Genomic DNA, 18,472 nt, shown 5'->3' on the forward strand with positions numbered 1-18,472 from the left:
AGGACTTGCTGTTGTGGAGCATGTTCCCAGTGGAGGCCATGTTCAAAGGATCCCAACTGCAGGCCACGTGTTGAGCCCCCATGTAAACCCAAACTGCACCGCAGGCTGCAAGCAAACAGGCTGTGGGCTGCATGTGACCCATGGGCCATGTGTTGAGTAGCCCTGGGCTAGATTCTTGTTGTTGGAATGGACTGTAGTTCTTTAGTGCAAAGAACGAGAGTTCAGAAAAAAAAATGGCTCTGTTGCAGAGCTGTGTGCACTGATTTAACACCGGGCTTCGTACAGATGCTCTAAGTAACTTTACCCCACTTAAGAATGGTTTTGTTTCCTCCTGGCCCAGCTGAACCAAGTGCTTGTAGAGACAGATTTAATCATTCAGGGCTTTGCCCCCTAATGCAGACACACTTCAAAGCAGATTCAGGTGTTGAAATGAGTCTGGATTCCTCCTAAACAAGGGCCACTGGTATCCTGTGCTAATCAAATGGGTAGGAACAGTTCAATTGATGGATGATGTAAGCATTTCTAGCTCCATGGCAATGTCAAAACCTTACACAGCTATTGCCCCAGGCAGTATGGCCACGTTGCCATAGGCTGGCCTCAAATTGAACACTGATACCCTCCTGCAGAGAGCAGGAAGGCAGAACGGCCCATTGGAGTGGAGCTGCCAATGATTCTCAGCCCAGGATTTAAGATATCTGCTCAGTGGCCCACTCTGAAGCCCCTGCTGTCAGACAACAGTGGGAAGTGAGCCAGAACTACTCCCCATGCCCTGCTCCCCCCTGTGACAGGTGGGCTATGGGGAAAGTAGATGGCTGGTGTATCCCAGCTGTTGAGGCTAACTCCATCCCATCCCCCAACTACCCCTTGACAACCTCGCTGCACGACTCACAGAAAACAGAGCCAGGGGTCCGGTCCATGGTGTTCTTTTTATTAATACCACATCAGTTGCAGTTTGACAGGAACCGGGTTGATCAGCTCCTGGGACACTACTGTAATTTATGCTGCACGCACACACGCACACACACACACACAGAGCTTCATTAGTAGTTTGTTTCTGGTTTTGTGTCTACATGTTCTCTTTAAAAAAAACAAATTGCCTGGCACAAAGACCTGTTCAACATCTCACAACAGCAGTAACAGAACAGATGTAAGAACTGGGCCAACGCTTCCAGTGCAGAAAAAGGTCCTGGGGAGGGAGAAGTCGGGGCAGGCCGATCAGTGCAGTTTCCTCTGGGGATAGCAGAGAATGTGGTTTGGTGCTGCGATGCTGAGAAGAGACCAGGGCAGGAGCAAAGAGGCTTCGAACTACCTGCATTCATCCCGCCACGCTTCGCCCAGGAGGAGGAAGGTGGCACAGTCCCCCAGCCAGCTGCAAATCCTTTGGCTTCAGCATGTGGCTTCTCGGGTCTGGAGGCAGATTCCCTGTAATAGCCTAACTGCATCCAGGCTTTGAGTCAGCTGGGCTCAGTTTAAAAGCAGAGTTGTATTTTTTGTTTAAACTCTGCCACGCAGGGCTCAGAGTCCCTTGCTCCATTAGCAGATGCTATGCTAAAGAGGAGCCTGCAATTCTCCATAGCAGCCAAAGTCTCCTTTCTCCCTGCCAAACTAAATTGACTCGAGGGAGGGGAGAATCCCCTTTGCCCCCAAATGCTGAACAGCTCATTCATCCACCAGGTATTTTCCTTCCACTCCAGCTAGCCAGGGGCCCCTTTCCCCCTGGAAAAAGCAACAGAAGTGAGCTTTTGGTCTAAGCCTCTTCAGACAGCCACCTTTCACCAGGGCATGGCAGACTGGTTAAAGACCAACTACTTCCAACCAGAGGAAACTCAAAGCTGCCTTCAAAGGAAGTTCAGCGAATTAAGAGTCTGTACAAAAAATACAAATATGCTGCTCTAAGGCTATTCTGCACACTAGAGTATTAAGTACCATTTCTCTACCTGGCTGGGGTTTAAAGGGACCTTTGCTCCCCGCTGCCAGGTTGGCAAAGGGGCAAGGCAGCATGTGGCACTGTCTCAGTAGTTCAGCTCTCAGTGGTCACCCACCCTCCAGGGGCTGAGAAGGGTTCTGACAGCAGAGGAGTCACATGCAGAGGTCGGGGGAGGGAGGGAAGTTGAGGGATGTTATTTTTCCTCTACACAAGTATAGAGCAGTGTACAGCAGATACAGACATGTTCATCTCATAGTAAGAAATAAAAGGTACAACCTTGGAAAGGGCAGGGGAGCACATTGCAGGAACTGGAGAGGAGAGGGATGAACCAGACTAAAGCACAGAACTGAAGTCACGCAGGGGGGTACTCACACCTCCTTTCCATCAGCAAGGCTGAGGGGGCAGTTTCCTGGACTTCCCACCCCTCGCCTTTGAGTACGAGTCTGACCCCCACGGAGCCAGCTGGGAGAGTATTTTGGAACAGGGACTGCAGAGTGCTGCTCTGTGGAAGTGCAGGAAGCTGAGAGGGTTGTCTCCTTGCAGCAATTCCCCTTGGCAGGCGGGAAAGCGGTCAGTCGAGCAGAGCGCCACCCTGCCCTCACGGGAGGCTGGGAACCGAGGAGGAGCCAGCGCGCAGAGCAGCATTCGGTTCCCTGCGACCGGGGACAAGACCCTCACAATCATTCAGGTGTGCTGAGGCCTCCCCTAATGGCTTTGACGGCAGGTGTCCTTTAGTCTGGTGCACGTTCTGAGCCCAAGGTTCTAGGCTTAGAAAAGCAAATGCCAAATAATAACAAGAAACACTTGGAATGCAGGCTCAAGCTGACTCAGCATGTTCCTTCATAGGTACAAGTAACAATGGTTATAACTATCGTATGGAGTTTAGTACGGACTGGATCCTGGGGCTGCCCACCCCCCAGCTTATTCTGGTTTTTTCTTCACCACTCCTGGAAGTTTTGCTTGGATCCTACAGGAAAAGAAGTGGGGAGAGGGTGAGTTTACAGGGTGAGAGGTCAGCCAGATGCTCATTAACTTATGACAGACTAGTGGTTGGAGCATGAAAGATGTTTATGAGGCTACTGGATCGGAGGCTTTGGCTCAGGCAGCACACACCCACGCTTTGAGGTGGCAGGTTCTAGCCCAGCAGCCATGTCACTGCACTGGATTTACTTAGGACCATCCATGTGGCTCTCTCCTTTCCATTCAGCCCCTTTTCTAAAGAGCATCTTGTGCCCCAACTGCTCTTTGCTCCAGGAGGGATTTAGCAAAAGCTCATGGAAGCTGTGGAAGAACCAGATTAGACTGGAAACTGCTGGGGCCGGAACAGTCACACGTGTGTACACAAGGAGCAGCCCAGTGGGGCCCCACATTGAAAACTACCCGAATGCAACGAAGGGAATTCTTTTCGAAGCGTCTAACTCCCCCTACAAGTCAATGGCAGTCAGGCATCGAGAGCAGAAAGCCACTCTGCAGTACACAGGTCACATGCGGCTCTTTTACAAAGTGTGGCTCACAGAGCCCCCCATGGATCCCCACCTCACCTAACACAGGGGTGGGCAAGATACAGTGGCCCGCCACAGCCCAGCAGGACCCTTGGGCAGGCTCCTTGCCTGCCTCAGCCCCACACATTGCTCAAAGCAGCCAGCTGCTGGGGCTGGTGTGTGTGTCTGCAGGGTGCACCCCTTGGAGTCTCCATGCCCTGCCCCCACTCCCAGCACCATCCTCACAGTCCCCCATCGGATGGTTGCAGGCCAATGGGCGCTGCAAGAGCAGTGCTTGTGGGTGTGTGCAGCATGCAGAGACCTGCTGCCCCCCTCCCCTATTGGGTGCGCAGTGCAAAGATGCCCATGCTGACCCCAATAGTCAGCCACTTTGAGTTGCATGTAGGATGCCACAGCAAGGGAGCCTGTCTGAAGATCCTGCTGAGAGCCACCTACAATAAGCGCTTCCCAGCCAGAGCCTGCACCTGGCACCCCCTCCTACAGCTCAATCCCCTGTCCCAGGTCACATCCTCCTCTGGCACCCCCTCCTATACTCTTGTCACAGGTCACAATCCCCTCCTGCACCAGACCCTGCACTCCAAACCCCTGCCCCAGGTCACAACCCCCTCCAGCACCCAAATTAAGAGTCTAAAAAATGACAAATTGTGAAATATGCCGCTCTAAGACTATTCTGCAGTTTCTTGGACTTCCCACCCCACGCCTTTGAGTTTGAATCCCTGATGACCATGGAGCCAGCTGGGAGAGTATTTTGGGAGCAGGGACTGCAGAGTGCCACTCTGTGGAAGTGCAGGAAGCCAAGAGGGAGAGAGAGGGCTGTCTCCTTGCACCCATTCCCCTTGGCAGGTGGGAAAGTGTTTGGTCCAGCAGAGAGTCATCCTGCCCTCATGGGAGGCTGGGAATCAAAGAGGCGCACCCCCTAATGGACTCCCCGCCTGCCTCAAGTCATAATCCCCTCTTGTACCCAAACTCTTTCCCCGCCCCAGGTCATAACCTCTTCCTGACCCCAAACTGCCTCCCAGACCCCTCCTCCCCATTAATATCACAGAAAAGTGCCACCCTGCCTATTTACCAAATTCTTAGAGTGTCCCCCTCCATGGAAAATTATTGCCCACCCCTAGACTAACAGATCAGCAGGGAGAGGAGCTTGAGGCATCGGCCCTCTGGTGGGGCTCAGGGTTTTGGCCCCACAGGTCACACTTGCTGGGGCCCAGAGCTTTGGCAGGCACCTCTCATGGAACAGAAGCCCCAAGTTCCAGCAGATGAGCCCCCCAGGGGTGAAGCGCTGGCAGGCGTGTGGTTCCCACGGTTACGGTATGCGACTCCGAGGGCAGGAAGTTTGGTTCTCGGATGGACAGGCTCAGTAGCTGTAACCACTGCGCCAACCACCAGCACACCCAGCAGAGATGCTTCTCTTCTGCAGCAGAAGCAGGGCTCAATAAGGACTAGCTGGGAGGCTAAACCTTCACTTCCAGACAACCTGAACCCAGTCTAGCACACTGGCTCCCTGCACCTACGTGCCTCTGGGGAAGCCTTATGAACTAAGAGCACATGATCCATATGAAGATCACATGCACCCCAACCCTGACCCGCAATGCCTCTCAGTCAAAGTTCATTCACAACAATTAAAAACAGTTCACATGGGGCTTACACTGCTGTTAACTAGAAGCCCCAGCATGCCTGCTGTTATACAGACAGTCCAATCCCCAGGAGAGGATGAGCCCTCTGTCTGGGACTCCTTGCTCTCAGGTGACGGGGAGATGGATTTTGACAGTGGGGTTTTTAGAGAAGTGCTGAGTGGACTCACTTTGTAATAATCGACTTAGTCTGGTCCCGGGCAATTCCAACGTAGTGATCAATCTGTGTCTAAGGAAGAACCAACAGGTTAGGACAGTTGGAAGGGGCAGTGTATCCAACAGACAGCAATGCCTCTTCCCTTCACAGTTCTCTGAATGCCTGCGTCAATTTCCTTTTTAAGGCCAGGTGGGGCCATCACACTCATGTGACCAGACTACTAATGTAGCTACAAACTTAGCATAGGCAAACTTTAGCTAGGAACCACAGAGGCTCCTTATATACCTGCATTTCTCCTCCTACGAAGCTACTGCCTTAAATTCATGTGCCTCAAATGCAGTTCTGACCAAGGCTAATGTAGGGCTTTTACAGAGTTTGGAGGAGGATCCGGTGCCTCGGGCATCTGCTAAATGGTGTGTGCACCAAGAGATTGAGATGACTCACCTTGTATTTCTCATAGACAACTGGAATACCAAAAATCAGCAATTCCCCTGCAAGAGACAGACAAGACACTGGTCACAGGGAAGACAATAGCTCTTTCTTCTCTGGCTGCCCATGGAAACATACTGCCTTGTACAGAAGTGCTTCTGTACCATACAATATGGTCAGTATCATGACAAGATTCTATCTATGGTTATTTATATGCCTCAGAATCTCTAATGGAGCTATCTTCCCAGCACTCCTGAGGCAGGACAGTGCTGTTATCCCCATTTTACAAATGGGTAAAAGGCACAGAGAGACTAAATGACTTGCCCAAGATCACACCAGTTATCTGTGGCAGAGCAGGAAATGGAACCTGGGTCTCCTACCTCCCAAGCTAGTGTGCTAACCAGGAGGCCGACCTTGTGGCTCCTTAATACTCATTAGTAAATGCTGAGGGATGCTCAGCAACCCCATGGCAGAGTACAGCCCAGCTCTGACACCCCTGCCTGTAAGAACTAAGGGTTCACTGGTTAGGGACGGACAAACTAGAAGCTGATGCAATGGCTCCCAATATCCTGGTACACTGCTATGTTATTTAACACATACTGGATGGGCTCCTTGACGGACGATGAAACAGAAAGGTTGCCAGGCAGACCAGGGAACTGCTGTGTACAGAGGCCCATTGCCTTCATGAACTGCAGCTGCTCTCTTACCAAGAATGAGGAGGGTGATCCCGTTGAAAACAGCCCCGACGTAAGTCATCAGCCACATGACGACTGCCAGCTGCAAAGGGAACAGTTCTGTTAACGGGGCAGCGCTCACCTGCTCCATGCAGACTAGACTGATGCCACATTGGAGCACCAGTCCCTGGAAGCTGATCTGGGCCTCTTGGGATCGAGTTTTGCTTCATTAGTAAGGTCACAGCACCACTGATTCTAAACTCTTTGGGGAGGGAATGTCAACTGTGTACATGTACAGCACCTAGCACAAGGCTTGGTCCATGACTGGGGCTCCTTAGTGCTGTAATACAAATTCCCAATAGGATTTCACCAACTGCCTCTCTCAGTGATCTCTGGCTCATCTGTTTGTGGTGCTATTTCTTGCTTCAGAGCTGCCCAGAAATCAGTTCGGGCTGCTGAGCTCTAAGGAAAGCTCCCTCTCTAAAGAAGATTCCCTAAGGCAGGTATCACCAGAGCTGGGCTTCCCTCCTGCAGCATCACTGCCCAACAATATCCTCTGCTACCATGGAATCCCACCACCAACCTTCAGGGAATCCACCAGGTCCTCCACCAGGAAGAGACGGATGATGAGTTTCAGAGCTCGGTTGACATGCACCATTGCAGCATTCACATAATTGTGGAAGGCCTCTGAAGACAGGGTGATATCGAGATCCAGGTAGGCTCTGGAAGAACAAGAGTTGCACTCAATGAGATACATCAGCCGTATGCTAACAGTCTGACTCTCCCTGCAGAGCCAATCCATGCAGAGGCAGAAGAGTGCTATTTTTTAGGATCCAAGGAATCCGTTTGCTCTGGCAACAGAGCTTCATCCTTTTAGATTCCAAGAGCCCAAGTTTAAACCCCATAGTTGATACGTTCAAGTGCACTGCTGCTCAGAAAGGACTAACAAGGCAAGAAACCCCAATGGACTGGCTCCTTTCTGCTTCTAAAGGAAGGCATTAGACCACCACCGAGCAGGCACCACAGCCAGCAGGAGGGGAAATGTTCTAATCCTCAAAGTTCAAACCTGGTACACTTGCTACAACAACCAGACAGGGTGGAAGAAAGGGCCACTGGGACAGCACCACCCTGAGTGATAACTAAGGGAAGGAGAGGTCTTCAAACACATTCACGCTAGATTTGGAAGCGCCTGCTGCATTTGAAGTGCCATCAGCAGGATTAGGATGGAAAACATCCTAGTGCAGTAGCTCTCCTGAACTGTGTGGCTTGGATCCAGTTAGTTCTTCACTAGAGGATGCAGACATTCAGATTGCTTATGTGCAGTCTCCTTCACGGCAGCCTTGACATGAATACTGATGTTGGGAGGTGTTTTTGAGAAAGATCACAGATTGTCAACTCTGGGGCAAGAGCAGTCCTTAATGTATGTATAGCACCTAGGCTAGCAGAATGGAGCCCAGCATGGCTGGAGCTGCTGCATACCATGACAATAAAAAATGGAATGTACTGACATCAGTGTTCAGGTTCTAAAGCCATGGGTTCCACCAATTACTTTGGGAATCTTCTCTGCTGCAAACACTGGCAAAGTAAGGGCTCGTCTACATGGGGAGTTACTCCTGATTAACTACCTACATGGATGCTCTTATTCTGGAGTAAAAGAGCTTTATTCCAAATTAGCTTAATTCACTTCCAAATTCCCAAATGAGCTATTCCCAATCTGATTTACTTTCAGGTTTAGACAAGCCTACACCATGCCTGATTGAGGTAGCCATGAGAGACTGACTACTCCCCAGGATTTTGACCCTGCTGTAGATGCCATGGCTCAACAAGTTTAAGTAGTTTTGTTGCCCCTTCCAGCTTGCTTTGTGTATAACAAATAGGATGCTGCTAGGAGACCTTCCTCCAGCATAGGGCACAAATAGCAAGTAGATAGTCACTCCACTCTGTGCAATGATTCCTGTGGGGTGGGACAGTATCTATCCTGTGAACTGCTGAGCAGTCACTTTCCGGGCACACGATCGTATTAAACAGAAGAGAAGGGAACGTGCCATTGTGTGAGCCTTCTCGCTCCTATTTCCACTCTGCCAGTGCTACTGCAATGAGAAGAGCTTAGGATACATCATTCCAGTTAGTTAGGTAACTGGGGAAGCTGTCCAATAGCCACATTTAAGAACAAAGGATTGGCTCACTTGAATGGATGCCCCTCTTCAGACTTCTGTACGGCCTGAATGACTGACTTGTAGACTCTAAAGCTGATGGTGACAGACAGCAGCGCCAGGATGAGGTAAGAAACCACGCTGATGACGCTGAAGGCGGCTAGAGAGAGCAGCATGATCAGTGACGTGCCAAAGACAAAGCCGGTCGTTTTCACATCTCGCCAGAAGATCAGATCGTGCACTGCCAAGGAAAGGGACAAAACAAGGGGAAGTTATGGAGGTGAGGGTAACACAACAGCAAAGAGTGCTGTACAGTGGGGAATCCAGTGCAGGCCCTTGTTAAATACTCCTTACTCAGACGTAGCTTTATGGGCCTATAGCAGCGGTTCCCTTGCACTACGCACAACAGGTCCAGAAGCCCAATCGTCTTCCTGAATGCACCTGCATATACACAGCATTAAGCAGGTGTAATTAATGAAACCAAAAAGAAAACCGTTTCTAAGTAGTGTTTCTTTAGCATCAAGTAATTAGTACGTAACTCCATGCAACTTGAACATAAGAACGGCCTTACTGGGTCAGACCAAAGGTCCATCTAGCCCAGCATTCTGTCTTCCGCTGGTGGTCAATGCCAGGTGCCCTGGAAAGAATGAACAGGTAACCATCAAGTGATCCATTACCTCACAGAACACAGGGGATGGACTCAAAACCAGACAAGTGGAAACAAACCCAACGCAGAATTCTATTTGCTTACTCAGCCTTACTGGAGAGAGTCAAGTGGGAGCCCAGCTTTAGAGCTGGCAGACAGAGATGTTAAGCAGTTTGAGTGAAGTCACTCAGCAATATTAGCAGCACAACTGGGACCCTTCCCTTCTTGACAATATTACCCTATATATATATGGGGATATACCTTTCTCATAGAGCTGGAAGGGACCTTGAGAGGTCATTGAGTCCAGCCCCCTGCCCTCATGACAGGACCAAGGACAGTACCATCCCTGACAGATTTGCCCCAGATCCCTAAATGGTCCCCTCAAGGATTGAACTCACAACCCTGGGTTTAGCAGGCAAATGCTCAACCCACTGAGCTATCCCTCCTTCTTTCCCTAAGAAAAGCAAGACTGTCCAGAGTAAGCTGTCACAAGATACAGTCTGAGCAGGGAAATACCCGCTTGTCAGTCACAGTGACTGCTTAAAATCAAGCCTTTGACAACAACATGCAAGTTTTCATGCAGAGAATTTCCTTTATCATTGCAGATTTGTGTTGAGTAAGGGCCTCTCCCTTCCATCACACCCCATTACTTCAAAGCCTCAATGTGCCAAGAAGTCAGCCTTGTGCCCCAGAAGCCTAGGAATGGCTGGAATATTGCAACACAGCATTCTTATTTTGCTGGAAGGTTAAAGAGCAAAGCCACTCAGTGAAGACCAAGAAATATGAACAGGGGAGGGGCGCTAATGGAGGAAGGCTAGCAGTCAAGGACACTGACTGTAAAATGAGAGGAGCCTGTTTACTGCTGAGCAAGTTCTAGCAAATGCGACACAGGGCAGAACTGAGTGAGCTGAGCTACAGAGACAGGAAATGCAGCTGCAATAGCTTCAAAATGTCTATTAGCTATGATGAAGTCACCACAATCCACTTATTACACTACTCCCCCCCCTCCCCAATATCACAGTTTCAGCGCAACCCAATGTATGTTTATCCAAAGGGGACAGAAGATTAGTAATGTTTCTTTCCCCCCAGCCAATATGCTTAATTAAATCACACCTCAGACACCCATTTGATAGTACCAGACACCACATACTGATCTCTGAAGCATCAGCCCTACCCATCATGGCTTGGTCTGTGGTGCTTATGCAGCGCCCAATGCTGGGGTATCAAAGTATTGATAACACGGGTGACAGGTCTAAGCCACAGCGTCATCTCCAATGATCTTAGAGAGTAATTTGTGTTGGAGAAGTTACTCCAAAAGCTCTACTACTTTACAAATAAGCGAATGTCTTTAACAGAAATTTAAAACTCCAATTAGGGAACCTAGTCCAAGCCCAGGGTATACTCTCCATTCAGAATAAGGCCAATCTCTTTGGGTATTCCCTGGATTTAAAGGGCTTTATTTTTCCATCTCTTGTAAATAATGTCTCCTGGTAGGAGGCGCACGCTTTTGGGTATTACATTTCTTTGCCTGCAGTATCCTGCTTCCAGTAGAAGAGGGCGCCATTATCATTAATGGCAGCCTGCAGAAAGAACAAACATTAAATTGAAGAAGGATTTGCAGCAGTCCCCAACCTGTTTCCCAGTGCTGTTTATTCTACTAGTGACAGGGGGAGAGAGAGAAGATAATTGGGCAGCCAGTCAGCCAGCACCTCTCCCAGTATGCTGGCACTAATCCATGCTCCAAGCAAAACCTCTGCAAGAAAGCTATTCGAGTCTGTTCCAGGCAGAACAAAAAAGAAAAGGAGGAATTTCCAGAGTTTACCCTATGTTTTTCATGGCTGCTTTAGATATGTTAACTGAAGGTTAACTTTGCTAGGGAAGGTTTTGTGTTTTGCTTTTTTAAAATACCCAGCGATGAACCCCACTAGTGACAACATATTTAAAAAAGACCTGGCAGTGGGGGGGGAGAAGGGCGGCGGCGGCGAGGAGAGCTTTAAGACTTCTCTCCATTGATCTTCAGATTGAAACCTAGCAGAGAGCAAGTCTTCTGGTTGTTTTGGAAGAGCATAAAGGGTGCTCATTTTCTTAACTGCCTCTCCCAGGCAGTTTCTGAACCAGCAGCTTGGCAGAATTGGTTTTCAGTAGCAGAGCTTCCAGAAGGGAAATGCGGTAGGAGGGGAAGTGAGAACAATCTACACAATTACAGGCTGCTGGAGAATTAGCAATTTTAATTTTTCCCTGAATGCTTGCACAAAGTAGAGAGCGAGGGCTGATGGGTGAGTTAAAACAAAGATGGGAAGTGCAATAACCCAGATCAGAGGTAAAGGAAACATCCCAGAATCTCTAGCAGACTGTGATTCCATTTCATTGCTATGTCTTTGCCTGCCTGTTTAAAATCCCAGCCCCCTGCTAGTCTGTGGATCAGAGTCTGGAATGAGCTGCACCTTCATGTGTATACAGTATTCTGGCTTGGATTCTTGTAGCCAAACAAAACATGAAAGCGGTGGGGTGGAAGGGAGGAGCTATATTAGGAGCCTGCATTCCTTTTGAGGACGCCATATGCACTGCTAACACGGGACCAACTGCTCAGGTTGTGATGCTTCAAAACAAAGCCCTCTCCATACGGATTAAGCTCCTACACTGAACAGGAACCAAAATAGGTTAATGGAGCCTGCTTCATTCTTTATATTTCATCCCCAGCCAGATCCAGAGCCCTCAGAAGAGGACAGAGGAGGCATTTACAAAGCAGCACAAGGCTGTTACTGTGAGAGACACGAGAGGCGCTTGCTCTGCGCTACGAAAGAGCCTGGCAACTGGCCAAAGATAAATTTATAAAAAGCCCTTTTGAAATGGGTTGCTCTCTCCTGACCTGCAGAAAAATAGTTTTTCCATGAAGAGATGCCTGGCTGTCAATCTCACATGCAACAAGGCAGAAGGGAATCACTTCTGCTACCAAAATTGCTGGAGAGAGAGAGAAAGCCAAGAACCACAGTTTGTCTGCACTGCACTAGACCAAATCAGAACAAAGAACAACAAAGCCAGCCTCCTATAAAGCAGTCAGGAAGAAATACACAGATGGGATGTAACTGCCTTGTCACATTCTCACTAGAGGATTTTGGCTGGTGATTCCCAAGCTATTTTATGCAGGAATTATGTCTACATCTCTCAAACATACACATGCTCTTGAGCCCAATATCCAAAGATAAAGCTCTGAGCACAACAGCCATATCAGACTAGATCCCTTCTGCCTGAATACACAGCATCATCCCTCTCAATTCACTTGATTAAAGGAATGCCTATGGGTGATGTGTGGTTTAGACTGACACCACCACCTTTTTACTTGAGGCCCACACCTCAGATGAATAGATTTGGCAAGCTAAACTCAACTTCCACTTGGCTTTAATCATCTTTTACTTAAGCTTTCATCTCTTCCCTACAACACTGTGGGATTCCTGACCTTGCATAGTGAATTTAAGATCCATAACTGGATGCAAATTAAGGATGTTAAGAGGCAGGTAATTGACTAATCATGTAGACAATACACTTTGTATCGACTACACGATTAGTCAATAAGGGAAGGCGTTCAGTCCCAGTGTGCGCCGGTCCAGGAGCTCCCCTTGCTGCGGCTCTGAAGTTTAAATGTAGGAGGAATCGGACGCGCAGGCCAGGGATGTTGAAATCTCTTTAATCAGTTAAACGTTATGTGTAACTCATTAACTGCTTTTATAGGGGTAAGCTGGAGCATCCCTGCCTGCCCATAGCAGGCTGTTCTGACTGGGCTGGGCCCACAGCACTGCACCACAGGCAGAGAGCTGCTCCAGCCCATACTGGGCCCACCAGTTAACTGGTAATAGGTGATGCTTACCAGTTAACCATTGACATGCCCACTGCAGGCAACCCGGCTCCTACTACATTTAAATGGCAGTGGCACAGCAGGAGTAGGTCCCGTGAAATGCAGAGCTGCAGCAGTTTTGGACCGGTGCAAGCTGGGACTGAGCTGGGGCTTGCTCAGTCCCGGCTTGTGCTGGGTCTAGTAGCCCCTGTCCCCAGGGCTGGCTGCAAACAGGGGCTGCTGCTGAAGCAACTTCTGCCTATGGCCAGCCTGGGCACTGCGAACAGTGGCTGCTGCTTTAAGGGGCGGGGACGGGGGTGGGGAGGGGGGACAGGAAGCAAGCAAGCTTACATCCATAATACAAATCACTCCGGCTATTTAAAACCACAATGAAATGTATGAACATTCCTGCACTGGCAGTCCTACCCTCCAGCTCCTATGGAAATGTATCTTCTGTGGGCTTTATCAAAGATTTAAGAGATTTGCAGGAACTGGATATAGAAGGGTCTCAGCTCCATCAGTGCAGGATGCAGAACTGCTTATTACAATGTATTGTCTAAAGCCTCGTCCAAGCAATGAGTCTTCCGCTGCTTCCCCTGGAACCTACAGATCACTCCATTGCTTCCCTTTATCCCCCCCAAATAACTGCACTGTTCTTGGCAGGGCTGGATTAACTCTTCAGGGGCCCAGGGCTATTGGATTTTGTGGGGCTCCTATATACAAGTCTCTCAATTTAAAACAATGATCACATGCAGGGTGTGGGGGAAGGCTTGAGGCTTCCCTTAGGCTCCAGGAGGGGGCCAAAAATGAGGGGTTCAGATTACAGGAGAGGGATCCAGGCTGGGGCTAATGAGTTTGGAGTACAGGAGCAAGAAGGCTCTGGGCTGGGCTGTGGGATCAGGGAGGTGGATTAGGTTGCTTACCTTGGGCAGCTCCTGTTTGGTGGTGCAGTGGGGCTGAGACACCACTTCCAGAAGCATGTCCCTTTTTGTGGCCCGGGGGGAGGGGACACCACATGCTGCCTTCCCTTCCCCCGATCACCACAAGCCAGCTCTTGCAGGTCTTGCCCAGTGGAAGACTGGAGAGGGGGAGGGGAAGAGGGAGCATGCAGAGTTTCCTCCCCCTCACCAGGCAGGGCTAGATTAAAGCAAGGGATTTACTGGCTGCAGCATTTAAGATCTGGACTTTTGGCAGCCAGGAGATCTTTTAGTGGGGCCCTGGGCTGCAACAGCTAAGTTAACCAATTCTTGGTGTTTACACCCTTTACCAATTCACAGTATCATTTCCCAGGTCTGTTTCCATTGACTCTCAAGGAAGGACGTGTCATTTTAACATTTTTTGAAGATTATATATCCTGTGCCCCACCTCCAACCAACTCAAGCACCACACTCTCGGCTTGCCAGCATTTAATTGTTCCTTGCATTGGAATAGCACATGAACACCAAAACGGGCTGGTCGCACTGAAACCCCAAAAACTGAAGCGATTCATTTAGCGCAGTTCAACCACGGACTCTGACCCCTTGCATTAACTGAAATGTCATTCTGTCAAGAATGCCTTTCCATTCACTTGAATGGACACTAACTGCGCTTAGCTGTAATCCATGAGTGAATCTGTTCCCAGTATCCTTATTTTATATGCATACGTTAGATAGGGAGCTTAGAAAACCGGATTGAAATTCCTCTTACCAGCATAACCACAGTGGAAGTGTGAACAGAGCTTCTATTCAGGCCTCTTTCTAGTCCACACTTCCCTGCTCAGCCAAGCCACAACTTTGTCTAAAGAAATTGTCACAATACCCTCTTACAAAATCACCAGTGCTTGGGTTAGCAGTCATTTTGAAAATGAACCACATGAGGCAAAAGCCTCAGGGGCATCAAGTTATTAAAAGAACTGTTTGTGCCCCTGAGTATTTGCTATTCTAGCTGGCCATCTGATCATGTCATCTGGATTAACAGAAGTACTAGTGAAATGGATAGCGGTGGGTCCTTTATTCTCAACCTCCCATGCCCCAAATTATTCCCCAAGCACAGTTCTCACCCAAGACTCCACACAATCTAGGAGGGACACTGTTATTTGTGATTTTATATGGAAGGCATTCATAAAACACAGAAACAGGTAACAGATTTAGATCAAGGGTGGGAAATTTTAGGCCCGGGGGCCAGATGAGGCCCCCAGCTTGTCTGGATGTGGCCCCCAAGGCTCAGGGGGAGCCTATCCTGGCACTCCAGTGCCCCTGCTGTCCCACTGCGGGGCTGGAGCACACAAAAGCTATTAGGCTAAGTTCCCCTAGGCTCTGGTGTACGAGGGGAATGTGGGGAGTATCTTCCTCCTCAGTCAGGGGCCACATCAGTGAGGGTTTGTTTTTTGGGGTTTTGTTTTGCTTCTCACTTGTGTGCATCTCCCAACTGATTTTTCTGTGGGTCAGTGGCCCCCAACCCAATAAAGATTCCCCACCCCGGATTTAGATTAGAGCCAGAAGGGAGCATTGGGATTGAGTCAGATCTCCTGTGCACCACAGGCCCACAGGGCTGCCCTGAATCAATTCCTATTTGCTCTAATCCAGACCTTTCAGAAAAAAAAAACCCCAGTGTGAATTTAAAAATTGCTAAGCTATTGTACTTTGTTCCAATAGTTAATTCCTCACTGTTCACAATTTGCACCTTATTTCCAGACTGGATTGTCTTTCATCAGCTTCCAGACATTAGATCAGGTCATACCTTTGCCTGCTCAACTGAAAAGCCCTCTACTATCAAATTTCTGCTCCTGGTGTAGACTAATGAAGCCATTGCTTAACCTTTGCTTTGCTAAACTAAACAGATTGAACTGCTCCAGCCTCTAACTATAAGGCACATAGTCTATTTGACAATAAGACAGACTTCAGCAAGCAAATAGCCCTTTTTTGAAGAATGGCAGAATGCATGTGGACATTAATCAAGCAAAGTTCTCGAGGAGGAAAACATGATTAGAACCACATAGAATCCAAGATGTGCTCTTGCAACCACAATGCAAATTAGCTGGTTTCCTTTGTAAAGCTAGATTTCTAAGGGCATTAACAAGGTGAGTGTCTGACAAGCAAATAAGGACATGAGACTGATATTGTATTTCCAAGATAAAATGTTTACCTGAAAACCCAGTCGGTAGCCTCACTAGGGCATGTTCTACTCGAGATCCAGTCACACTATCACAGACAGCTTCTTTGGGGATTTCACCATCAGTATTAATGTGAGTGGTGGCAGAGGTGAGCTTCATATTTGTTTGCTGCTGGATGCAGAGAGGTCGCTTCTCCAAAGTAGAATTCTGGGCAGGTGCTGAGGTGTCATGGTCCTGGTTTGCTACTTCACCTTCTAGTAGGGAGGTTTGATTTTGCATTAGAGTCTGCTTCTCATCCCGTTTCCCACCTAGTTCTTTAAGGGCCTTAATTGTTAGCTGCTCCTGCTCAAAGTCTTGAGCTACCGTGGGGGATCTTTTAGAGAACAAAGGTTTCTGGAGGTCGCCCTCGTCATCCGTGAGTTTTTGCACAGCATAATCACCATCCACTTTCACATCTGACCTATTTGCCTCATCTTTAGGAACAGGTCTTCCTGGAGGAGTGGTTTTTAGAGCTGCAGTTTCAGCCTCTAAGAAGTTTTCTGTCAAGTCCTCTAGAGAGCCATTACCTTGGGAATTCAAGCACTCCCGCATGAAATCCACGAAGTTCTCCCCACTTAAGGCACCTGGATGTTCTTGTTCTTCCAAGTTACCCAAGGGCAGAGAGAGGGGGACTCTCTCGTTCGGCATATATCTAAGATCCTTTAGTGGAGCACTTACTGGAGAAATGCTGCAAATTTTACCAGCCCTGAGCGGTTTCCCAAAAAGCCCTGGATCAGAGTCGCTTGACTGTTGCGTATTTATAGACGTCAAGTCCAGAGTGGGTGACTTGGGAGGTTTTTTCTCTGCAACTGGACTCCTTCCAACAATGTCCAGGTGAGTTTGTATAGTTTCAAAGTCTTCACCAAATCCCCGTTTGTCTTCTGGTGTCTTAGAGGACAAGTGACCTTCTCTGCTGTATTTGTGCAGCTTGTTACATGTCTCTTCGTTATCTGCAATTATCCAGTCTCTTGTTTCATCAGCAGTAGCAGGAGCTGAGGTCAGCTTCTCCACTGGTGCCATGCTGCTATCTGTGGGGTGAAAAACAAGTTTCTTGTTTCCACAGGCCAGATCTATTGGCACGTCTTCTATCACAGTGTCATCAGATTCGCCAGAACTGTCTGCATCTGTGATTTCAGCCAGGCCAGGACTTGACCAGCTCCCATCAGCCTTCAGTTCAACTGCAGAAGGTGAAGCAATCTTCAGTTTAACAGCTTCTTGGTCCAGAGGAACACGTTTATCAAATTGAGGTGCTGCTAAATCTGTATATGCTCTGTTTTTCTGATGGACACTGACAGTGACAGGATGAGGGATGGGTGCTTTGCATGCTTCTGTCCTACTGCCTGTTGGCTGCATAGGAGTACTGCGAGCCTCTTTGGAGGGCATTGCAGATAGGTTTGAGATTTCAGCAATCTTGTCAGAATTCTCCACTTTAGGAATCAAGTCCCAAGTCAGCAGCTCATTTGTGAAGCTGTGCATCTCACGTACACATTTGGACACTTCTTCTAGTGCAGCTGTTGTACCTGAAGATTGGCGTGATAGCCCAGGTCCTGTTGGAATGCTGCTCCCACTACGAGTTTTCACTTGGAACTCACAGATGCTATCTTCTGGAATATCCGTAAGTAGCTCTCTCTCACTGTGCATCACCCAATTGCTACTGAGATCATTGGAGTTGCTGATTAATGAATTCTTATACTCCTTATCAAAAGCTGCTTTGTCAATGATCACCTCAAAAGGCGATTCAGGAGAGTCTTTTTCCATAGGGGTCTCCCCACCAGATGGCATGGAAGAATGTGAACAGACACCTTTGATCAGAGGTTGCTCACTATCTTGCTTCTGGTCAGTCAGGAACATAAATCTGGATTCACTGCCTGTAGTGCTTCTCTTGTTTTGGCCCATAAAATCTTGGTCCTTACGTCTGCTTTGTTCAGCTTTATCTTCTGACAGGCAGATACTGGAGCCCCTTGCATAAGTATGTTCAGGAGAATTAGTTGAAATCATTGGGCTATCGGAATGAGGTTCTGTGCAAACAGAAAATGGTGAGCCTTCTGACCCAGGGGATCCAATGGATGTTGCCTCTATTCCAGAGTCTGCACTTGGTCCACGGAAACTATCCATTCTTTTGTTGTCTACAGCAACCACCAGCTCTTTCACCTCATTTGAGGGACAGGGCTTGCTGTCTATTTCTCGGCTGCTGTCTGCCCAAGTGGTCAAGCCAGGAGGTTCAGATCTCAGAATCCCTGCAGCTGCCTTATCAGAGAGAGAAGCAGGCCCCTCTGAAGCACGATTTGAGAGAGGAAGAGATTCAGAGTGCAGTTAAAATTCAAAAGTCAAAGTAGGCAACATGCACTCTTGGGATCTAGAGGAAGAGAGACGGGACCCAAGCCACTA

The 18,472-nt window shown here is 48.6% G+C and overlaps 1 protein-coding gene across 1 annotated transcript in view; it reads right to left on the minus strand.

Annotated features, from left to right (window-relative positions):
* Nucleotides 1–907: 907 nt before the first annotated feature.
* RTN3 (reticulon 3) overlaps nt 908–18,472 on the minus strand; it is a 37,550-nt gene continuing 19,985 nt past the window's right edge. The window contains exons 3-9 of the mRNA XM_075939108.1: nt 16,078–18,357; nt 8,510–8,717; nt 6,907–7,045; nt 6,357–6,426; nt 5,665–5,711; nt 5,234–5,292; nt 908–2,894 (exon numbers count right to left, since the gene is read on the minus strand). Coding sequence (XP_075795223.1) covers nt 2,849–2,894; nt 5,234–5,292; nt 5,665–5,711; nt 6,357–6,426; nt 6,907–7,045; nt 8,510–8,717; nt 16,078–18,357 — 2,849 coding nt within the window. The 3' untranslated portion in view covers nt 908–2,848. The remainder of the gene's footprint in view (nt 2,895–5,233; nt 5,293–5,664; nt 5,712–6,356; nt 6,427–6,906; nt 7,046–8,509; nt 8,718–16,077; nt 18,358–18,472) is intronic.

The sequence above is a fragment of the Pelodiscus sinensis genome, chromosome 11 (assembly GCF_049634645.1).
Source record: "Pelodiscus sinensis isolate JC-2024 chromosome 11, ASM4963464v1, whole genome shotgun sequence".
NCBI lineage: Eukaryota > Metazoa > Chordata > Testudines > Trionychidae > Pelodiscus > Pelodiscus sinensis.